The sequence below is a fragment of the Furipterus horrens genome, unplaced genomic scaffold (assembly GCF_987537825.1).
Source record: "Furipterus horrens unplaced genomic scaffold, mFurHor1.1.pri manual_scaffold_6, whole genome shotgun sequence".
NCBI classification, from domain to species: domain Eukaryota; kingdom Metazoa; phylum Chordata; class Mammalia; order Chiroptera; family Furipteridae; genus Furipterus; species Furipterus horrens.
The window spans coordinates 93,538,235-93,558,871 of NW_028327176.1; the positions used below are offsets into that span (position 1 = coordinate 93,538,235).

At 42.3% G+C, this 20,637-nt stretch overlaps 1 protein-coding gene and 1 pseudogene across 4 annotated transcripts in view; one reads left to right on the plus strand and one right to left on the minus strand.

The window, feature by feature from the left end:
• Positions 1-3,063, minus strand: part of MOCS1 (molybdenum cofactor synthesis 1) — a 36,024-nt gene extending 32,961 nt beyond the window's left edge. For all 4 annotated transcript variants that reach the window (XM_090282350.1, XM_090282349.1, XM_090282348.1 and 1 more), the window contains exon 1: positions 2,861-3,063. In XM_090282350.1, coding sequence (XP_090138476.1) covers positions 2,861-2,983 — 123 coding nt within the window. In that variant the 5' untranslated portion in view covers positions 2,984-3,063. The remainder of the gene's footprint in view (positions 1-2,860) is intronic.
• Positions 3,064-17,066: 14,003 nt separating this feature from the next.
• On the plus strand, positions 17,067-18,055 carry LOC150006971 (uncharacterized; annotated as a pseudogene).
• Positions 18,056-20,637: the final 2,582 nt, after the last annotated feature.

Consider the following 20,637-nt stretch of genomic DNA (forward strand, 5'->3'; position numbering starts at 1 on the left):
AAAGCCCCAGCTACATTGGGGTCATCATTCATTTATGGGTGGGACTCTACTGTTAAAATGGTTTAGCCTACCTAGTACAGTGGTTCTCAACTCTGCCTGCACATCAAAATCACCTAAAGATGCGAGAGCCCCACCAAAGATTCTGACTCAGCTCCTCTGGGATGGGGTCCCAGCTTTGCTTTTTTGTTTGTTTGAAGTCCTTCAGCTTCCTACTCTGCAGCCAGGACTGAGAACCACGGGCCCAACCACAGCAGGATATGGTGCTATTTTATTCCAAGAATAGTTGGGGGTATGTAAACCTGAATTACAAGTTTGGCTCTGTTACTAATTAGCTGTTGAGCTTCATTCTTTAAGCCTCAGTTTCCTCTTCCATAAAGTGTGGATAATAATTCTACCTAACTCAATGGGAGGTGTTCCTGGAACAGAGTAGGTATTCAATATGTGATTACTGCCATTTTCTTAAAATAACTCCTACTTATATATATTCAGTCATCAAACAATTATTCATAAGGAGCACTCACTGTGTGTGCTGTGACTAGCTTTCCCACACTTGTCAGCTTCCCCAGTCCTGCAAGATGGGATTTCCCACCTGCTGTCACGCACCCGAAGTGGGACAGTGACATCTGTTCCCCTCCAGGACCACTGATACTAGTGCTAATAACCAGATACTCAGCAGCCTACCACACACTACTGGTTATGTCTTGTCTCCCTGCCCAGTGCAGATTGGGATAGAGTAAGGGGGGTGGGGTGGGTGGTACAGGGAATCAGTGCCTCCCTTAGCTGTTATTCACTAACCTTGGGCAATTGATTTCAATGCTAAAGCCCAGCCCCTTAATAGCTCTACAGCATAGATGCAGTAGTAGCAGGATTATTCAGGGGGAAAAAAGCACATGCCAAACTCAAATATGAGTGGCCCTGACTGACCTATTTGCAGCGATGTATATCATGGATGCCTCCAAATTAATCTCTGACACATGAGAGGTTTTAGGCCTAGAACCCTCCTCTCCCTCATCCCCACCCTAAGTGTGAAGTCTTCCTATCGATGGTTCCTGAAAGGAGTGTCACACTTTACCGAAGCAAATCTTTTAAAGAGCGAGGCAGGCTGGGAGGTAAGATAACATACTGCTTTCCCTCTTCTTCCCTCCATGTGTCCCAGCCCCAGGCCAGGCCCTGCTGTCCCCCCCCCCTACTTTCTGCTATACCAAGTTCCTTCCTCCAGAAAGTCATTCTGTCAAGTATTTGATCACAGAGTAAAACTGGGGGCTCCTTTTCATGTGTTCTGTCTACTGTTTGTGCCCCCTCACTAGTTGGCTTTCAAGCATCCAAAAATATCTGCTGACTTCACTGCTTGCAGATTACGGTTAGGCACTATGGGGGAATTCCAAGAAAGGTGGGCAGCATCCAATACCCAAGGAACAACCTGTCTGTTGAAGATAACCCTGGTGGGGAGCATCCAAGATGGGGGAGTCTGTGATCAAATAGTTGACAGAATGACTCTCTTCAATGTCCAGGTGGGAGGGGACTAATGGGAGACAGCAGAGGCCAATGGCAACAAAGATAATAATAAGTACGACAAATATATATTTAACACAGCACTTACACGTGCCAGTTTTTGTTCTAAGTAGGTATGTATATACATTAACTCCTTTAATCCCTACAGTCCCCTGTGGTAGGTCCTATTATTCCCACTTTACAAATGAGAAGACTGAGGCACTGAGAGGTGAAGTGCACACACCTAGAAGTTGGGGGCTGGGACTGAAATGCAAGCATTCTGCTCCGGAGCCCCTGCTCTTACCTGCTACAGGAAAGGAAAGGGGCGGCCCCTCCGCTCTTCTCCCCACAGACACCAGAGTTTGAGCTTCTGCCCCTTTGCAGCCCCATTACTCCAAGGAAGTCAACGTCAGTAAGCCCTCACACCTAAACTACAGACTCTACCTTTTAGATTTACAGACTCTAGGATTTACTGTGAGGACTCAAGCACTTAGCACAGGTCCTCTTATTTTGAAAGACACAAAATGATAGGGGCAGGAGGAAGAAGAAATTTCCCCTCTCCTGAACTGTTTAAAGATCTTTCCGCAATCTTTGCTTTCATATTTTTCCCTCAATGGAGTTCAGGGGTCAAGGATACTGAATAACTTCACTTGCCAGCAACTGGGCCTGCTTATCTGAGCATCCCAGAGGGGAGCTGAAAGTTAGGCTCCCCTCACTGGGCAGCAGTGGGGGTGGGGGTGGGGGCGGGGCGGGGGGGCATGATCCAGTGAATCCCAGGACTTGAAGCCTTGTGCTGGGAGATGGGTCTAAAAATAAGATTTCACCAAATAAAAAGAGATGCTTCTCCCAGAATTATTCTCTGACCACGTGCACAAAAGAACAACTAAGGTAAAACTGACGCTATGCATCACTCTGAAGGGTGCTGTCCAGGGCTGAGGGGGCCGATCCAACCCTGAAGTGACACCGGAAGGAATCCCTAACCGGGAAGAGCCCAGGTCCTGCTCCGGGCTGCTATACCATGAGGCTGAACCCTCCTGAGGGAAATGAAGACGAAACAGAAAGCCAGCCAGAGCCCTGTGACTACCGAAGTGACAACTGAAGATCGGTGGCACCAAGGTGACATTTTTAGTGTCACACCTTACAGCAGGGTGTCACAAGAACACCTGATCCTACACAGATGACCTGCATCCTGGTTGAAGTACCTGGAGAGACTGGGCAGTCTACCTAGAGAACATCATTCCACTCTTCTCTCCACCCCCAATTAAGCGACGAGGGGCCCCTCCCAGAGGCAGGGGCCTCAGACGGGCTGGGGATTATAAGGGGCAGCTTGCCAGGACACCCGCTCCCGGTCTAGATGCGGTGCGCTCACCTCCGTAGCAGATTGGGAGGGCTCCCCGGGGCGGGGCTGCGTCACCGGAGCCCCGGAGCTGCAGCTCCGGACACTGGACCTCAGGACTCGCCGCAGCATCCGGGACACCGGCCGCGAGGCCATGAAGCCTGTTGGCCTGGTCGAGAGTCCCCTGAGTAGCCGGATTCAGGAGCACTCTAGCCCGGGACTCGCAACCCTGGGTCATCGGGGCAGGGGCGGGGCAGGGGCGGGCCCGTGCAGCCAATCGGCGAGAGCTCTGCGCTGAGCAGCCTTCTGGGAGTTGTAGTCCACGCCCTCTGCTCCTGTCCTAGACCGAGTAAGGCGTTCCTGGGCTTGGAAACCACAAGTTCAAACTCAGGGATCCCGGGTCTTTTCCTACAGGCTTCTCTGGCTGCTCCGGTCCCGTGTTTAGGTCTGTAGGCAGAGCAGAACTAGGCCAGGTGAATAAAGCATTGCTTTGAGCACAAAATTTAACAAGGTGCCAAACAAGTAGGTTATCAAGGTAAGTAATATTTTAATGCAATATTTTATCTCTTGCCAGACTGAGCGTATTCTGAAGAGTTAGAATCAATGCAAAAAAATTTATAAGGGACAAAATATCAACATTTTATATAAAAACATCGTCTGACCCTACACGTTTATGACTCATCTCATTCCCTTCACAGTAGTAGTCTAGGACCTGGTTGTATGAAGATACACTTCTCCAACTGTGCCCCCAAAGGAAATAAACAATCTTGGCATCTCTGCTTATAAAAAGACCATAGGAGAAGTCATAGCATGAGTGGATATCATTTTTGTGATGCTTCCTACACACCGAGTTCCATGATAGGCATTATTTAATACTTAAATTAACAGAATGTCAATCTTGTAGCTGAGGAAACTGAGGCGTAGAAAGGTTAAGTAATTTTACCAAAGTTGCATAGTTGATAGGTGGGAAACCTTGGATTTCAACCCAGGATATATGACCCAGCAATTCTATTTCTGGGAATTTATCCAAAGAAACCCAAAACGCTAATTTGAAAGAATATGTGCACCCTTGTATTTATTGCAGTGTTATTTACAATAGCCAAGATTTGGAAGCAGCCCAAGTGTCCATCAGTAGATGAGTGGATAAAACAGCTATGAAACATTTACACAATAGAATATTACTTGGTCATAAAAAATAAGAAAATTTTACCCTTTGGGGCAGCATGGATGGGCCTGGAGAACATTATGCTAAGTGAAATAAACCAGTCAGAGAAAGACAAATACCATATGATTTCACTCATATGTGGAATCTAATGAACAAACTGAACTAACAAGCAAAATAGAGACAGAATCATAGATACAGAGTAGACTGACAGCCTTGCAGGGTGTTGGGGGTGGTGGTGGAGAGATCGAGCAAAAAAGAAAAAGGAGAAAACTCATGGACACGGACAACAGTGTGGTGATTGTTGGGAGGAGGACCTGTGTAGAGGTGGAAGAGGGTATAGAGAGGATAAATGGTAATGGAAAAATATAATTAAAAATAGAAATTGAAACAAACAAAACAAAACCCAGGACAATCTGCTTCCTAAAGTCAAAATGTATTATGTGTTAGAAATGCTGTGTTGGGGGAGTCTCTCTCACTCTCAAAAACAAAGAACTACAGTCTTCTAAGATTTTGGATGGTAATGCACACTCAATAATGAACCTGTGTACTAACAATCATTATGCTCAAACTAGCTTATCTATTGTATCCAAAACTCTATTGTGGAATTGCAAGACTCAGACATTGACTGGATCGTACACGTTGCCAAATGCATATTAGGAAATTGGGATAGAGTTCCTGGTCTTGAAGAATTGAAAGACTAGTGGAGAGGAAAGGATAACTGACTATTTATAACTGATTAGTAAAAAGGCAACAAGACCATCAGAAAAGCTGGGATGATTTTAGTCTTAGCCTCAAGTTTTCTTATGCTGTTATTTAAAATTCAGACAATACATTAAGGGGGGTGAGGGCACACCTGGGTATGTTTGAAACTGGTGGGGACAGGCCTAACAGAAATCTGTTTGCAAAGGGCCTTGAGAACCACTGATGACTGTACAATCTCTTTCCACTGCTAAATTTGATGTCTGGATTTGTCAGGAGAACTGGGTGTGGTGGTAAGGAAAACAAAAGCCATATTTTTGCAGATAAGAAGTCATATCACGTAATGAACTTGATCCAGTATCTAGTCCTTGAAATTCAGAGAAAGCAGAGATCCTGAATCTATGTGTTGATTCTTTTCTTTTTTTATGTGTTGATTCTTAATTATCTCTGTTCCAAGTTATTTAAGTTTCTATTACTGCTATAACAAGTCACCACAAATTAGTGGCTTAAGACAAAATTATTCTCTTACAGTTCTAGAGGCCAGAGTTTGAGATGAGTTGTACTGGGCTAAAATCATGATGTAAGCAGGCTCTGGGTAGAATCTGTTTTCTTTCCCTTTTCCAGCATCCAGAGCTGCATTCCTTGGCTCAATGTCTCTTTCTTTATCTTCAAAGCCAGCAATCTAGGATCTTCTCTCTGTGACTGCTTCTATCCCATTGCCTCCTTCTCTTTTGTCTTAATTCTCCTTCTGCCTCCTTCTTATAGGGATACTTGTCCTTGCATTTAGAGACTACCTAGATAATCCAGGCATCCCTTTCTCTGGTTTCCAGGTGAATCTGGCCAGTAGGAGGCATGGATAGGAGATCACAGAACAGAAGGAGAGAGAAGTCAGAATATTTATGCTTCCTGTTCCCTGCGTATTTTGCTGAGGCTCTGGAAATGACTGTGACCTTCTAGAACTATAGCTGGTGTCACACAACCCCCCTGCAATGAGTCCAGCTCTTATGATGTCCTGTAACACCATTTCTAACCCCTGTTCTTTCAGGCTGGGGGAGGTTGCCTTTCTCTGTTGATATTCATGGATCCCTCAACATCACTGTTGGCCACTTTAACCCTGCCCACACCACAAAAATAATCCCTTCTATAAAACATACCTTCAAAAAATCCAAGATAACTATGCTGTCTGCTTCTTGCTGGTTCCATGACTGATGCAGGACTCAAGGACTTCTCCCTCCCATAATACCCTAGATTCATCTTTGTTAAAACAGTGGCAATTACAACAGAGAGTTTGTTTGTTTGTTTGTTTGTTAGCCCTTTGAGGGTGGTGCCAATCTAAATCATCTGTAATCATAGTCTGGTGTTTGATACACAATAAACTTTCAATAGATGTGCATTAAATGGTACATTTTGTATCTTTTACTTGCCTTTCCAGTCAGGTGACTGTATCAGTCAGGATGAGATAGATTGGGTTGCTGTAACAAACAATCCCAACATGTCAATGGTTGAAAAGCACACATTTTGTTTTTCACTATACTACATGTCCATGAATGTTAGCTGGGGATCATTTCCCATCAATGTTGTCCTCTCCCTGGGCCACAACCTGATGGTACAGCTAATATCTACATGGAACACTGAACGTTACCAAGAGGGAAAGACTATGGCAAAGAGCAAACTGGCTCCTAGAGCTTCCTTTTGGGAATGCTACACATTACTTTTCTCAAAGCAAGTTGTATGGCTATAGGGGACCACTTCTTGTGGTTTTGGGAACTGTAGCCCAAGCCACGAACCAGACCCCCTGGGAGGCCTCTAAGACTCAACAGAAAACCAGAAGGCTAAGAGGCAGACAGGCCGAAGGCCACTCAGAGGGTTCCCATGGGAATTGCATTTAAAGAATGCATATTATGCTTTAGAGCTTGTTCTGTTTTTCTTATCTCTTAGTTAACTATGAACAATCTGTAGCTAAAAATGTATGAAGCCTTGCACCTAATGCCAGTGTGACATCAAGATGTTTAATAGACCCTGACACAGTCTGGTCACTGTGTTCTCTATATTGATATCTGTAATCAATAACTGTCAACTGTAACCCAAGCGTCTGAAAGCTTATTGATGATTCATAAATCTTGACCTTGTATCTCCCGAATCCCCTCCTCAATAAAAGGCATGGGAAGTGGGAATTCTGCACTCTTCTCCTCTAGAGAGATTAGCCACCTCCCATCCCTCCAGATAAAATGGTGTCCTGGATAAATTTGTTCTCTCAAACTCCTCTGCTGGACAGGGAGTTTCCCACTGAGCTGAGGCATTGGAGGCAAGACAGCTTTATGTGGCCACATCAAATTGCAAAGAAAGTAAAGCTTAGCCCTCCCACAAAGAGGGGAAGCCGGTGTTAATAAAAATACTACACAGGAACAAAATTTCCTTTGTGCTTTAATGTGTTATCCAGGCTTTTTTATTCCTCTGGACAATTCTTCTCTTTATTCATCCCCGTTGCTCCCCTGGCATTCTGAAAGCAGCCCTGGTGGCCTTAAGTATCTGCACATGGCACTTCCAGAGCCGTTAAGTGCTGATTTCAGCATTCTTTTGTTTAGAGTCTGCAATCAGCAAAATTAAGAGGAAGAGTTTGTTATACTGTTTCTCAAAGTATTATTTTCTGACATCAACGATTTTCATAATAATACTAAGATATTATCTGCCTTTCTACCTGCATGCTCCTATAGCTGTACAGAGGAATTTCCCACAGGTTATCCAATCATGATTTCATGACAGATTGAATGCAAAAACAGATATGAGAATCCAGCTTCCTTCTACTAAGCCTGGTACTTAAAATACTTGCAAAAATACACCACAATGCTATTTTTTAATTTTTTTGAAAATGGTTGTTTTAATAAATGTTATGTTACCATGTGACAGGCATTTTTAACTTTCGTTATTTTTAAATGAGTTAAATATTTTAAAATTTTTTCAGTTTTAATTTTTAATATGGTAAATATAAGTGAAATAAATTGATATAGTAAATAGATATTAAATAAACATAACACACATAAGCAAAAATTCTGTGTTGTGTTTGATGCTTTTTAGGAGTATAAAAGGTTCCCAACAAAAAGTTCAAGAATTTCTCTCTCATCTTCTGGAGACCCAGAGGCACTCTAATAGTGCTTCATAATTGCTCTGTGTCCACATGATTCTCTCCAAGCCATTGAAAATAAAATAAACTCATGCCAGCTCCCTTATTTCCCTGGGCTCCTAAGGTGGGCTACCTGTTTTGCTGAGAGGATAGTGGTGGAATGTTGGCTTCAGGGGTCCTCCCTAGCAGACCATGTTCAGTGCGGAGCCCCATGCTGGGGATCAACCCCACACTTCATGTCTAACATCTGCCATTCAGTCACACACTCCCTACTGATTTAGTTTTCTTGTCAGTTAGAAATCATAAACATGTCTTCAGCTTTGTTGGGATAATTAAGTTATATAATGTATAAGCAAGTGCTCTGTTATTTTTATGATATTGTTTGAGAGCTAGGAGTGCCTTACTAGAGTCACTGAAGCCATCTCTTTCAGATGTAGAAGAAATTATAGAGATTGATTTCTTTAGGCCTATTAAGCCTCTGGTAGAGCTTGATTAGGTAATTATCATAAGGGATTTGTGAGTTAATTATAAACCATGAATACTCCAATCAAATTAGTTTAACTGTTTTCCAAAATAGGTAACCAAGAAATATAAAGGGAAATGGGGTAGATATAACAATAAGCTGGGAAGATTGAGAAGGCACAGGGATTGCCAAGAAGGATGGGGCCCAGTAGGGCCGCATTAACAGGAAGTCCCAAGGTCCTCGGTGTCTGAGAGAAGAAGGGGTGTGGGAGGGCACTGAGAACCTTCTTCTGAGATCTTCCCGGGCCTTTTGCAGAGCAACCCTTCATCTCTATTATAAAATCATCCTGAACCATTTTTCCTTCTAAGCGCCTTCCAAGTATATAGTGGTTTTAAATAGGTTCTTGAATTATTAAGTTCTACTCACTTCAACACATGGAATCTAGTTCCCCTCCCCTTAATTGTGGGCTAAAGTTGGGAATCCTAATAAATGAAATGTGGCGAAAGTGATGGTATTAGGCTTCTGAAGGAAGTTAATAAAAGACAATGTAGCTTTCTTCTTGTTTTCTCTTAAGCCATTCACTCTGGGCGAAGACAGTTGCTGTGTTGGGAGCAACAGTTTGGATAGGGTCACAGTCCAGGAACTGAAACCTCCTGCCTACAGCCAGTGAGGAACTGAGGCTGCTAACCAACAGCCATGTGACTGAACCATCTTGGATGCAGATCCTCCAAGCCTAGTCCAAGCTTCAGATGCCTGTAATCTCATGAGATATTCAAGCCAGAATCACCCAGCTGGCCACTGATAGATTCCTGAGCCTTAGAAACTGTGAGTTAATGAATACTTGTTGTTTTAAGCAACTACATTTGGAGTAACTGTTCCACAGCAATGGATGATTAATGTTACCAGACTAAAGTGCTCATTTGCCTGTGCACATCAAAGCCCAATCAAATGTAAGCAGGATTTTGAGGCCTAGAAAGTAAAGGTTTATTAGTTGAAGAAATGGCACCATAACAGGAGTCACAGGCAGGCTGGTGCTCAAAGACCTGGCTCACCAATGGCTTCCAGGGCATGGGTTATATAGGGTAAAAATCATTAATTGTAGTGACTGAGGGAGTTAGGGTTGTGCTCTATACTGATTGGTCGGCGCTAGGGCAGGGGGTAGTTGATCATTGCATCTGGTTGTGATGTCAGACACGGAGCCACTTCATCTGGTTCCTTCTGCTTTCCTGGGTCTGCAGTTGAAACACAACTGAGGCCTAGATGTTATCTTTAGTTTGATTGAAAAACTCTGTCTTTGTGGTCAATCAACCTGAGGCTCTGTTCCTAGATTTATTTAATGTTGACTATGGCTTCATTGTCCCAGGGGCTTAATGATTAAGGGAGTAGACATGCCAGGGAGAAGAAAGCAGATGACTCAGTGTTCTCAATGAAGCCAGTCTGAATCAAGAGGAAAGAAAGGAGAAACAGTAATATTAAAGAAATTAAGTTTCATCATGGTTACATTAATACATTGTATGAATTCATCTTGTGAATTACTATTTCTTTAAAGATATTACCTATCCCCATTATAGAGACGCCTTTGCTACCTATATTGGTGAAATTTGGGGTTAATTGTTCTTCATTTATCCCACCTTTACTGGGGAACGCGTTCTACCTATCTTTGCCCTGCTCTGTGCTCTAAGAGGTTGATTGCATTGACTCCTTTGACCTCAGGTTTCCTTTTGGCTTTTATCCAAGAAAAGCACTGGTAGGGGAGCAGTGGGCAGGATGAGAGAGAGGGGTGACTATCTATTCATCTGATTCTGCTTTCCTTCCCACCAGGCAGGCCTAGGGAGGGAAGAGATGATATTATATGTGACTTTATTTTACTCCCACCTGCAAAGTTACAGTTCAGCATGTTAAAACCCATGCATTCAGAAAAAGAAAAAGGAAAAAAAAGCACCTCAATTTTGGTTCTTCCTTTGAACAGAAAATAGCATCTAATTCACCTAAGACAATCAAATCCACTTACTCATCCCTGACTCATTTGCAGGCAAAATAAAGTTACACTGTCTGGATCATGTGATTGCTGCTTGTTAAATCAAGTTGGAGTAGTTACTGAGGTAGAGATATGAAACAAGGCATATCAAAAGTTGAAACTTCTGGGAACACCTCAGAAGCACTTCCTGCTTGTTGGAGAGAATTGGCTGGGCCCAGAACACCTGGAGCAGTCAGGGAGGGGCAAGCCTCTTTACATAAGGCAGGTAAGGGATTGGAAAGAGCCCGAACTTGGCAGCATGGAGATCTGATTGCCAGTCCTCACTTGCCACAAGTTCACTTCCTATCCTTGAGCAATATCTTAACTTTGCTGGTTTCCTCATATGTCAAGGGGATACTTGACTGTCCTATCTATCTCAAAGGATTCTGGTTGTGAAAAATCAATTAGATAGCATTTTGCTGGATTATTAAAATATAAAATTAGGCACAAAGAGGTTAAGTAACTAGCCCAAGAATATTTAGCTAGTGAGTGATGAAGCTGGGATTTGAACTCAGAAAATCCGGTTCGAGAATCCATTCTCTTAAGCACTGTCTTTGACCCTGACAACACCCTTCAAATGTCTTTTCAGTAAATTCTCTTTCTGTATTTTTTATCTCTCTCATTCTTTTCCGCTGTTAATTCTGTACTATAATAGTCTACAATATTTCACATTAAATATATTGTTTACATACTATTCCAAATGGGCAGAGAGATACTCAAACTAATTTTGACTTAAAAGAACTGTATATTTTATATCAAAGTCAAATTCTAGGTAAAGAAAGTCTAGTAACTATAAATAAAAAACATAACACTCCCTATCTCTTCCCTAAAGAACATTATGATGTATAAATGAGAACACAAGTCTAAAAGCTCTTATCTAAAGACACAGGAGCCAAAGAGATTTTGGAATTTAGAAATGATTTGGAGTTTTGAAAAGCCATATACTGTATATTATATACATTGTATAGGTATGTAAAAGTATATGATTATATTACATATGCAGTGTCTAGGGAGGCCTTCAATAATTAAAGAATTTTGCTGCAAGAAAACAAAAATATTCACACTTAGTGGGATAGATAATGGTTATAAATAGTTCATGTCAACAGTTATGTTTTGCTGACAAATGGAGTACAGAAAAACTCAGTTTTCAGAAGCAGCTTAGAATTTGGAGTTATAGGTAAAGGATTGTGGACATACAGAATTGGGCCAAGGGCAATAAAAGTAAACAAACTTTCATCAGAGAGAAGAGTACGCATTTTCCCCTTCTAGTTCTGATCACCTCCTCTGGGAAGAGCATGGAGTTCTAGAACTCTATTCCCTCCCCAGGTCAAGTCCAAAGAGATTCCTTTTGTCCCTTGATGTTTGTTAGACTTGGCTATGAAATACCATCCCTCAGAAAGAAATCAGGGATTTTTCTTTTTGGAGTGAGTGTATTTTCTGTTTGCAACTCCAGACTTCATCCATATAGGTATGATTTTCCACCTGGCTTTTGGCTAGGTTTGTCCAGTGGGAATCCCTGCCAGGAGATGAGAGCGGGAAAAGAGTGGTGTCTGGGTGCTAGTCCCTCCCTCAGCTCCTTCCTGAGTGGTCGGTCACCTTGTGATGGCCGTGTCCTTCAGTTGCAGTCACAGCTTCTGTCAAGACACTTCTTCCCAAGTGGCTCTCTCTCCTTCCTGGTGTCTATTACCTGTTTGCCTATCCTTGCTCCTTCAGCCTAGGAGTGATTACCAGGTTCCCCTCCCCCAGGGGGTTCCTGACACCCAGCCCACAGCTTTATACATACAACTTTATTGACCTCTCCCAGTGTAAGTGTACTCGCTGGGTCCTGCCTGACAAAATATTGATTGGTACAAAAGCCAAGATCAATTAAAAGTGATAACAATGGAACCAATCTGTGCCTTAAAATTTAATCAATTTAAATATTGCTTTCAAATAATAATTTAATAGAGAGTTAATATAAAACCAGCATAATTTTAAAAGCCACCTATTTATTAAAGAGTAAAGAATAATAATTTCATAAGTGAACAGGAAGAGGGCTTCCACTGGAGGGTTAAAGAAGGAGAGGAGCATGCCCTTGAGCAGTGAGCAGTACCACCTTCGTCATGGGTGTGAGAGTTTGATTAACCAAAACATGTTAATCTCCAACTCTAACCACAGACTTCTCATAATCTTCTGCTTCATTTCTAAAACAAGTCCAGTTAACTCCTGAATGCTTGTGATTCCTGTTTTCCTTTTCCCAGCATTTGAAATTTCATAAATATGCATGCATCCTTCCCATATGTGACTATTCATGTGACCTTACTTTTTAGACACCAGAAAGGGCCAATAAATGTGTGAGGGGACTGGTGATCAGGCAAAGATATCAAAGGTGAGGTCATTCATGGCAGAACCAAGCAGGTGTCCAATTGTTGACCTCCCTTCCCATGGCCACCATAGGGATCACTCTTCCTAAGATTTCACCTTAAGTCACCTGGCTCTGCCATTTTGGGGTTATTTCCCCTCATCCAGAGTGTGTATTCCAAAAGCATGGATGTTCCCTCATAATTCTGCCTCTACAATACCACAGAAGGGAGACCTAACTGTGCAAGTGGAGATTGTCCATAGGACCCACAACTCGACCAAGCTCTAAGTACCGCCAGCTACTTACAGCCGTCTCTGCTTTATCCTTTCTCCAACTGCACCTTGTTTTTCTTCTACCCTTACCCTCTGGGGAAAAAGATGAGGGAGAGAGGGTTGGTTCATCTTATTTCCATGCTTGCATCAAGATTGTGCTGTCACCGTCCTGCAGTCATTGCTCATTCTTGAGGGCAAACTTTTTCCCCAGCTCCTAACACATGGTGCATGATCAGTAAATGCTGAGAAACAAGGATGATACAATTGCATGCAAGAAAGGAAAAATCAAGTCATTGGACTCTCTATTTTAATATAGAGTATATAGAGCTCAGTCATATAGAAAAACAATGTAATTGGATAACCTAACAAGGGCTTGATCCTATCCCTCCCCTTCCTTCTGCAACAAAGGGTCAAAGGGCAGAGCATTACCATAACATCTACACTTCTCCCTACTCCTGCCCCTAATCCTGGCATCGATTTCAAGAAGAGAACATGAAGCTGGGAAAAGTTTTTATCTGCAACTCAATTGGATCTCTCCAACCTCTGCAAAGATTAATCTCCTGCTGGCACACTGAATTTCTTATCTAATCTGTTTTGCTAAATGTCTCTACTTCATGCCTGTCTTGAGTTACTTGCCCCTCTATTGTTTTAGCCATGTGACTTGGTAAAGGGATCATGGGTGGGGTTGGTGTGGCTGACACAGGGCTGGTGCCTCACCCCACAATCCATGGACCCTCCAATGTTCACAGCAGCAGGTTTTCAGCTACAACACAGTTAATTCTTCCCACCTGGAACCTGAAGGTTTTCTCCTGTTTCCACAGGAGCTCTCTTGGCAAGTGTGAGGGGGTGGGTATTGGTGGGGAGGTTGCCTTGAGTGGCAGCCCTCAACCAACAAAGCATGAGAGTCAGTGGGTACATGTCCAGGAAAACTGTTCCAAGGCCTGGTTCACACAGTTCTGTGGGGTATGCCCAGAAGGGAGAAGTGGCATCATACCCATTGTGCTTGGCAGTCTTGCCCATTAGGACCACCTGTACTGTCTTTTCCTCTACCCTGTCCCTTTTACTTCACTTGTACTTCCAGGGTTCACCTCCTAAATAGACTACTTGCATCCAGGTACCTATCCAGGGTCTATTTCTGGAGAAATCTAAACTAAGATAGTTGTGTAACAGAGGAAAATTGTAACAGTAGGAAATTGTAATTCACCCGACCATTCTTCAGACATTGTTTCTGTAAGTGCTGACTCTGACTACTATGTAGCTGATTACATACTAGTAGATGAACAGCATGTTTGTATAAGAATTCTAGGAACTGACTTCAGAAGACACAGACCCTGACCTCCAAGCATCCCAGCTCTGGGAGATTTGCTGCCCTAACCTGTGAAGCCAGGATGACATGGAGCAAGGATGGCGTGAAGCCAGGATCATGCACATGGGATGGGACCATCGCTTGCCTTATCGGAATGGACTGTGCTCATCTGCATATAGAGAACTTTGCAACTCCCTCCCTTGATATTTTTGTTCTATTCCCCTCTCCCTCCTTATAAAAACCCTCTGCCTCCAATGAGAGGTGGAGATGGGATTTGTGATATGAGTCCTCCATCTTCCAGATGGTCAGCATCTTGCAAATAAACTCTTTTCCCTTACATCAGCACCTGCCTCTCGAGTATTGGCTTTTATAGCGTCAGGCAGCCAGACGTGCATTTTGGTTACAGTTGGAAAGTAAAAAAAAAAAAAAAAAAAAAAAATCTATAGTTTCTTTCTTTTCCTCCTACTCACCTCTATTACTCTCCCACCCACTGAAAGCTGGCCTCTATCCCTGCTGCTTTGAATATCCAGATACTGCCAAATACAGCAATTCTGTCCTATCGTAATTGACCTCTCAGTAGCAGTTGACTGACAAATTTCCTCCTTGGAGCACACTCCTCATGACTTCTGGGACAGACCTCTCTCTTTTTTTCTCTTACCACTGAGCTTTCTGCCATGGTCTCCCCTCAAACATGCCCTTTTTTGCCACTTCCTCCCTAAGCATCCACATCCCCCAAAGCTCTGCCTCAGCCCTCTTCTGTTCTCATTCCCCACACTTGCTGGAAGTTTCCACCAATTTCAGTGGCTTCCACTTATCAAATGCCAGCGATGCCCCAATCTATGTCTCGTGCCCAGGCTTCTGTGTTGAGCCCACCCGACTCTTATGCAAACCTGCCTACCCAGTGGAAACTCTTGAATGTTCCATGAGTGCTCACTAAGCATGCCCCCAACTGAATTATTTGTGATAGTACACCGCCCGCCCCCCAAGAAATCCAGCAGAGAAGAATAGAAGAGAGGCAGGACCATGAGAAGGTGGGGTTGACAAAGATTTGGACTGTTTTTACATTAGAAAGCAGTTGAACCAGAATGAAAGGTAAATGAAAAAAAGTAGTGGAAAGAGAGAAGACAAAGACACAGGAGAGCTGAGTTCCTGAGAAGGTGGAGAAAAAGGACTAGAAGGAAAGGAGAAGATAGGTTCTGATTCAGAAACACTTACAGGTGCAAGGGAAATAAATTGATGGGATTCTTGCTAGCTGGCCTGTTTTCTCCTTGAACCAGAAGACAAGATCATTTCTTGGAAGTGGAGTAAAATGGGGGATTTGAGGAAACAGGTAAAAAATTGGAATGAAGTATGAGTTGGAATGCAAGAGTACAAACTGGCTTAAACAAACAAACAAATAACAACAACAACAAAAACAAAATACCCAGGACATTTACTGACTAACTTGACAGTTAGTCTAGAGCAGTGGTTCTCAACCTTCCTCATGCCGCGACCCTTTAATACAGTTTCTCATGTTGTGGTGACCCCCAGCCATAACTAAAGCATGGTGATTCGTCAAAAAAAAAATATGTAATTATATATGTGTTTTCCAATGGTCTTAGGTGACCCCTGTGAAAGGATATTTCGACCACCAAAGGGGTTGCAACCCACAGGTTGAGAACTGCTGGTCTAGAGGCAGACCTGGATGTGGGCACTGTTTGGCTCAGAGGCTCAGGATTCCATCTGGCTCCTGTAATTCTCTCATCCACCCTGCCCCTCACATTTCATCAGTCAGAGATACCATATCCACATGCGATACCCAGAGGGGAAAGGTATCCTCTGTGGATCTGCAGAAGAGAGAAATCTTATTTCCCAGGAGCCCCTACAATTGTCTCATTGGCCCAAATTGGGTGATATGTTTATTTGTGATGAACCAATCAGTGTGGTTAGAAGAACAAGGATGCTGATTAGCTGAAACCCTTCCCACCCCACCCCTGGAGATGGGAATGAGGCCAAACCCACCCAAACCGCGTCATTGGGAATGGGTGAGGGGCACTTCTTCAAAGGAAACACCTGAGGGCCCTTGGGAGGAAAAGTGGGGCATGGAAGCTGGGAAGTAAACCAATAATGTCCACCATACTTTATTTCTGAAGAAAATGTGAGAAGTCACTGTTGATAGATTTGTTAAGGTATGCTTGTGCTGCGTTGGGGTTCTGAGGACTGTGAATTAGAGACATTTGTAGTGGCATCCTGCCTCATGATCTTATGTTTGTCCGAAGCAGTCAGAGTAGGCTGATGGTGGGAGGGAAGAAAGTGAATGATGGGATTGATCTAAAGTTGGAGGTTTATCACGTATGTATAAAGACAACTGGGCCAGATTCGAATTGAGGATAATAGAGTGCTTGAAGTGATGGATGGGGGAAGAAGGGAATTGGAAGGGAGCTGATAGCTTAGGATAAAATGGAGTGGGTTAAGGGACTGGACGTGAGATGAACTCAGAAAAGGTTGTACTGCAGTGTATGGGGGACATGAATGCACACACAGGAGATAGCAAGCAGTGAGCTAGAGGGAGAAAAGCTACAAATAAGAATGGGGGTAAAATATTGGCATTTAAAATTCAGGGTGAGACAGTGATGGCAAGGGGCTTTTGATGTTCTAAGTCAAGACATTGTGACACAGAGGTGACAAGTTACATGAACTTGATAGCACACAATAAACATGTAAAAGCCCACACTAGCCTCAGAAATCTGAGACATGTCCCTAAGGTTTCACCAACTTGGGTGTCACATCCCCTAAATGTCACCTAAACTGCAAAGAATAAAGTCAACTGCAAAGAGTGCACCAATGCCATGCTGTTATTTATTCTTGTCCCTGGAATGCCATTGGACACGGCCACGAATCAGTTAAATGACAAAAATCCAACTGATAATAATCACAATGCCTCCTCAGAAGAAAAAGATATCTCTAGCCCCAACCGAGATACTTCAAAGCAGTTGAAACCAGGAAAGAATGGCAATTCTGAAAGTGAATCTGATGGGGAACCAGGAGACCCTTTCAATGAAGAAGCTTCTTTACTTGGCTGAAGAACGGGAGGATAAAGAATTGTCCACAGATCATTTCAATTCTGCATCTGATGGAATCCAACCCTTCTGTGAACACTGTAATACTGAAAATAAACACAAGGTACAAAACTACCTCCAGGCTCCTTTCCTAGGAACAATTTTTACTGAAGGTGGACACAGAGGAAATTTACCAGTGCACAGAAGCAGGTCTGTTTTCTGATATTTGAGGTTAACAGAAAAGTTGACATCAAGTATTGCATTTTGTCCTGGAGCAAATACATCAATCTGGTTGTAAGGCCTGGGTTGTCGGTGGGCCTCTGTTTAATGTTAAATATGACCCAGACTGTCTGACCTCCATTCACTTTCCACATTCTTTCTGCCTGGGTCACTGTGACACCAAAATGACATTTAGAGTTTTACATGTTATAAATTCTGGGGCCATGTTGAAATCTATTGTGGATTCTGCAACCCATGTCAAATGGCACATGAGCTCTCTTTTCCCTACGGGACCTGTTTTCCATAGCAAAGAAACAGTATACCACCAGAAATATATTTAGATTCTGTACAAAGACATTGATCATAATCCATCTTTGTCTTTTGTGTTGTACATGGCAAGCAATAATGTGTCCTTCATCAAGGATATTTCCAAGTCTGTAAAGGGCTCTCCTAAGACATTCATGAAAATTGACAGTCCTTCTCATTGACAGAAGTTATTGAAGAATGGGAAGAAATACAGACTAATCAGGCAACCAGAAGCTGACATCGTCCCAGAGGTTTATATTTTAAAAACCAACTTGGAGTAGCAGCAAGGATATATATATCTTAGATATGGTATTTTGAAGATGTCAAAATAATGCATTTTGTTCTCATTTTTATTTTTCTAGTTATAAGAAAGCAGTTGTTTTTGCTAAACTTAGAGCTTATTCCAAAGGTGCAGTTGAATTTCCGTATTAATCTACAACCATGGCAAAAATAGGTTATCCCATTTCTTTCCCTTTAAAAACATTTTAAATTTCCTTTAAATTTTTTATTAAATTCTTCAAACAATGTTAGCTTCAAAGGAATAAAAACTTAAGTTTAATTTTAAATCACAGAGCATTAAAAGTTAATGGAAGGTGTTTCTAACAAGGGATATTGGGCTTTTCTTTTTTTTCTGATTTTATTTTATGAAGTATATTTTATTGATTATGCTGTTACAGTTGTCCCAATTTTTTTCCCTTTGCTCCCCTCCACCCAGTACCCCACTTCCCTCCAGCAGTCCCACACCCCTTAGTTCATGTCTATGGGACATGCTTGTATGTTCTTCGGCTTCTCCCTTTCCTATACTATTCTTAACATCCCCCTGTGTATTTTGTCCCTACTAGGTATGCTTCTTGATCCCTGCACCATTTCCCCCATTCTCCCCTTTCTCCCTTCCAACTGATAACCCTCCATATGATCTCCATATCTATGGCTCTATTCCTGTTCTAGTTGTTTGCTTAGTTTGTTTTTGTTTTTAGATTTATTTGTTGATAGTTATGAGTTTGTTGTCATTTTACTGTTTATAGCTTTGATCTTTTTCTTAAATGTGTCCCTTTAACATTTCATATGATAAGGAATGGTGACAATGAACTCCTTAACTTTACCTTGTCTGGGAGGCACATTATCTGTCCTTCCATTCTAAATGATATCTTTGCTGGACAGAGTAATCTTGGTTGTAATTCTGTTCTTTTCATCACTTTGAATACTTCTTGCCAGCCCCTTTTAGCCTGCAAAGTTTTTTTTCAGAAATCAGCTAATAGTCTTATAGAAACTCTTTTGTAGTTACCTCTCTTCTCTTGCTGCTTTTAAGATTCTCTCTTTATCTTTAACCTTTACGATTTTAATTATGATGTGTCTTGGTGTGTTCCTCTTTGGGTCTAGCTTGTTTGGGACTCTCTGTGTTTCCTGTATGTTTATTTCCTTCACCAAATCAGGGAAGTTTTTCTTCATTATCTTTCCACATAAGCTTTCAATTTCTTGCTCTTCCTCTTCTCCTTCTGGCACCCCTAAAATTCAGATTTTGGTATGTTTAAAGTTGTCCCAGAGGTTCCTAAGCCTCTCCTCATTTTTTTCCCCCTAATTCTTATTTCTTCTTTCTGTTCCAGGTGAATGTTTATTTCTTCCTTTTGTTCCAAATCATTGATTTGAATCCTGGCTACCTTCTCTTCACTGTTGGTTCCCTGTATATTTTTCTTTATTTGACTTTGTATAACCTTTATTTCTTCCTTTATTCATTTTCTGTACTCTATAAGTTCTCTGAACATTCTTGTCACCAGTGTTTTGAACTCTGCATATGATAGGTTGGCTATCTTTGTTTTGTTTAGCTCTTTTTCTGGGGTTTTGTTCTGTTCTTTCATTTGGGCCAAATTTCTTTGCTTTCTTAATTTAGCAGTCATCCTGTGTTTGTTTCTGTGTATTGAGTAGAGACGCTTTTACTTCCTGTCTTAGGAGCATGGCCTATGTTGCAAAGGTACCTGTAAATTGTGTGAGGTGGAGCCTTTGGTAATTGCAAAGGTGGGGCCACCCACTTCACCACTTTGTGGCTCTGTTTGTGGTGGAGGGCTCAGAGAGGGGGCATAGCTGCTGCCTGGCTTCTGGCAATTTGCCTGGCACTTGCCCCATTTCCAATCACTTTTCCCATTCCTGTTTGTGATTGGTAACCTTCCAGTTGCTGGGGTTTGAAAATTTTCTAAGGCCCTGTGGGCCCTTTAAGCAGTGAAAATCCAGCAGTTTCTTACAACCCCCACTGGTTATACAGCTAGAGATAACACAGGGGTTTATTTTCCCTGTGTTGGGTCCATGGGCTGTACAGTATGGCCTGGGATTCCTTGCTCCCAGGGTATCCTTCCCAATCCTTATCCACTACAAGTGAATGCGGGACCATCCATTCTGCCGCTGCCACTTGTCCGAGCCACACCGCCTCTCTACCCTGTTTCCACAACTCTGTCCCTCCTCCCTATCTGGATGAATATGGCTTCTTTAAATCTTGGTTGTTGGACTTACATATAGCTTGATTTTCTGATGGTTCTGGTTGCTATTTCTTTCTGAGATCTGGTTGTAATTCTTTCTATGGTTGCGCGAGGAGGTGAAGTGTGTCTATCTATACCTCCATCTTGACTGGAAACCAGGATATTGGGCTTTTCTTATTGGGAGGCATTTGAAAATTAATTATATTCACGGTATAAGCAGGACATTTCTAAGTGATTTTGGTTTCTCCTAGATGAGTAAGTTACTTTTAAACTTATTTTCATTATGTGCTTTGAATGTATGCCATTGCTTACCCAACCAAGAAGTATGTGAAAATTTCTTTTGTAAGCCTCTTTTTGTTTGTTTCATAGTTTATGATAAGTTGAAAACATGTTTT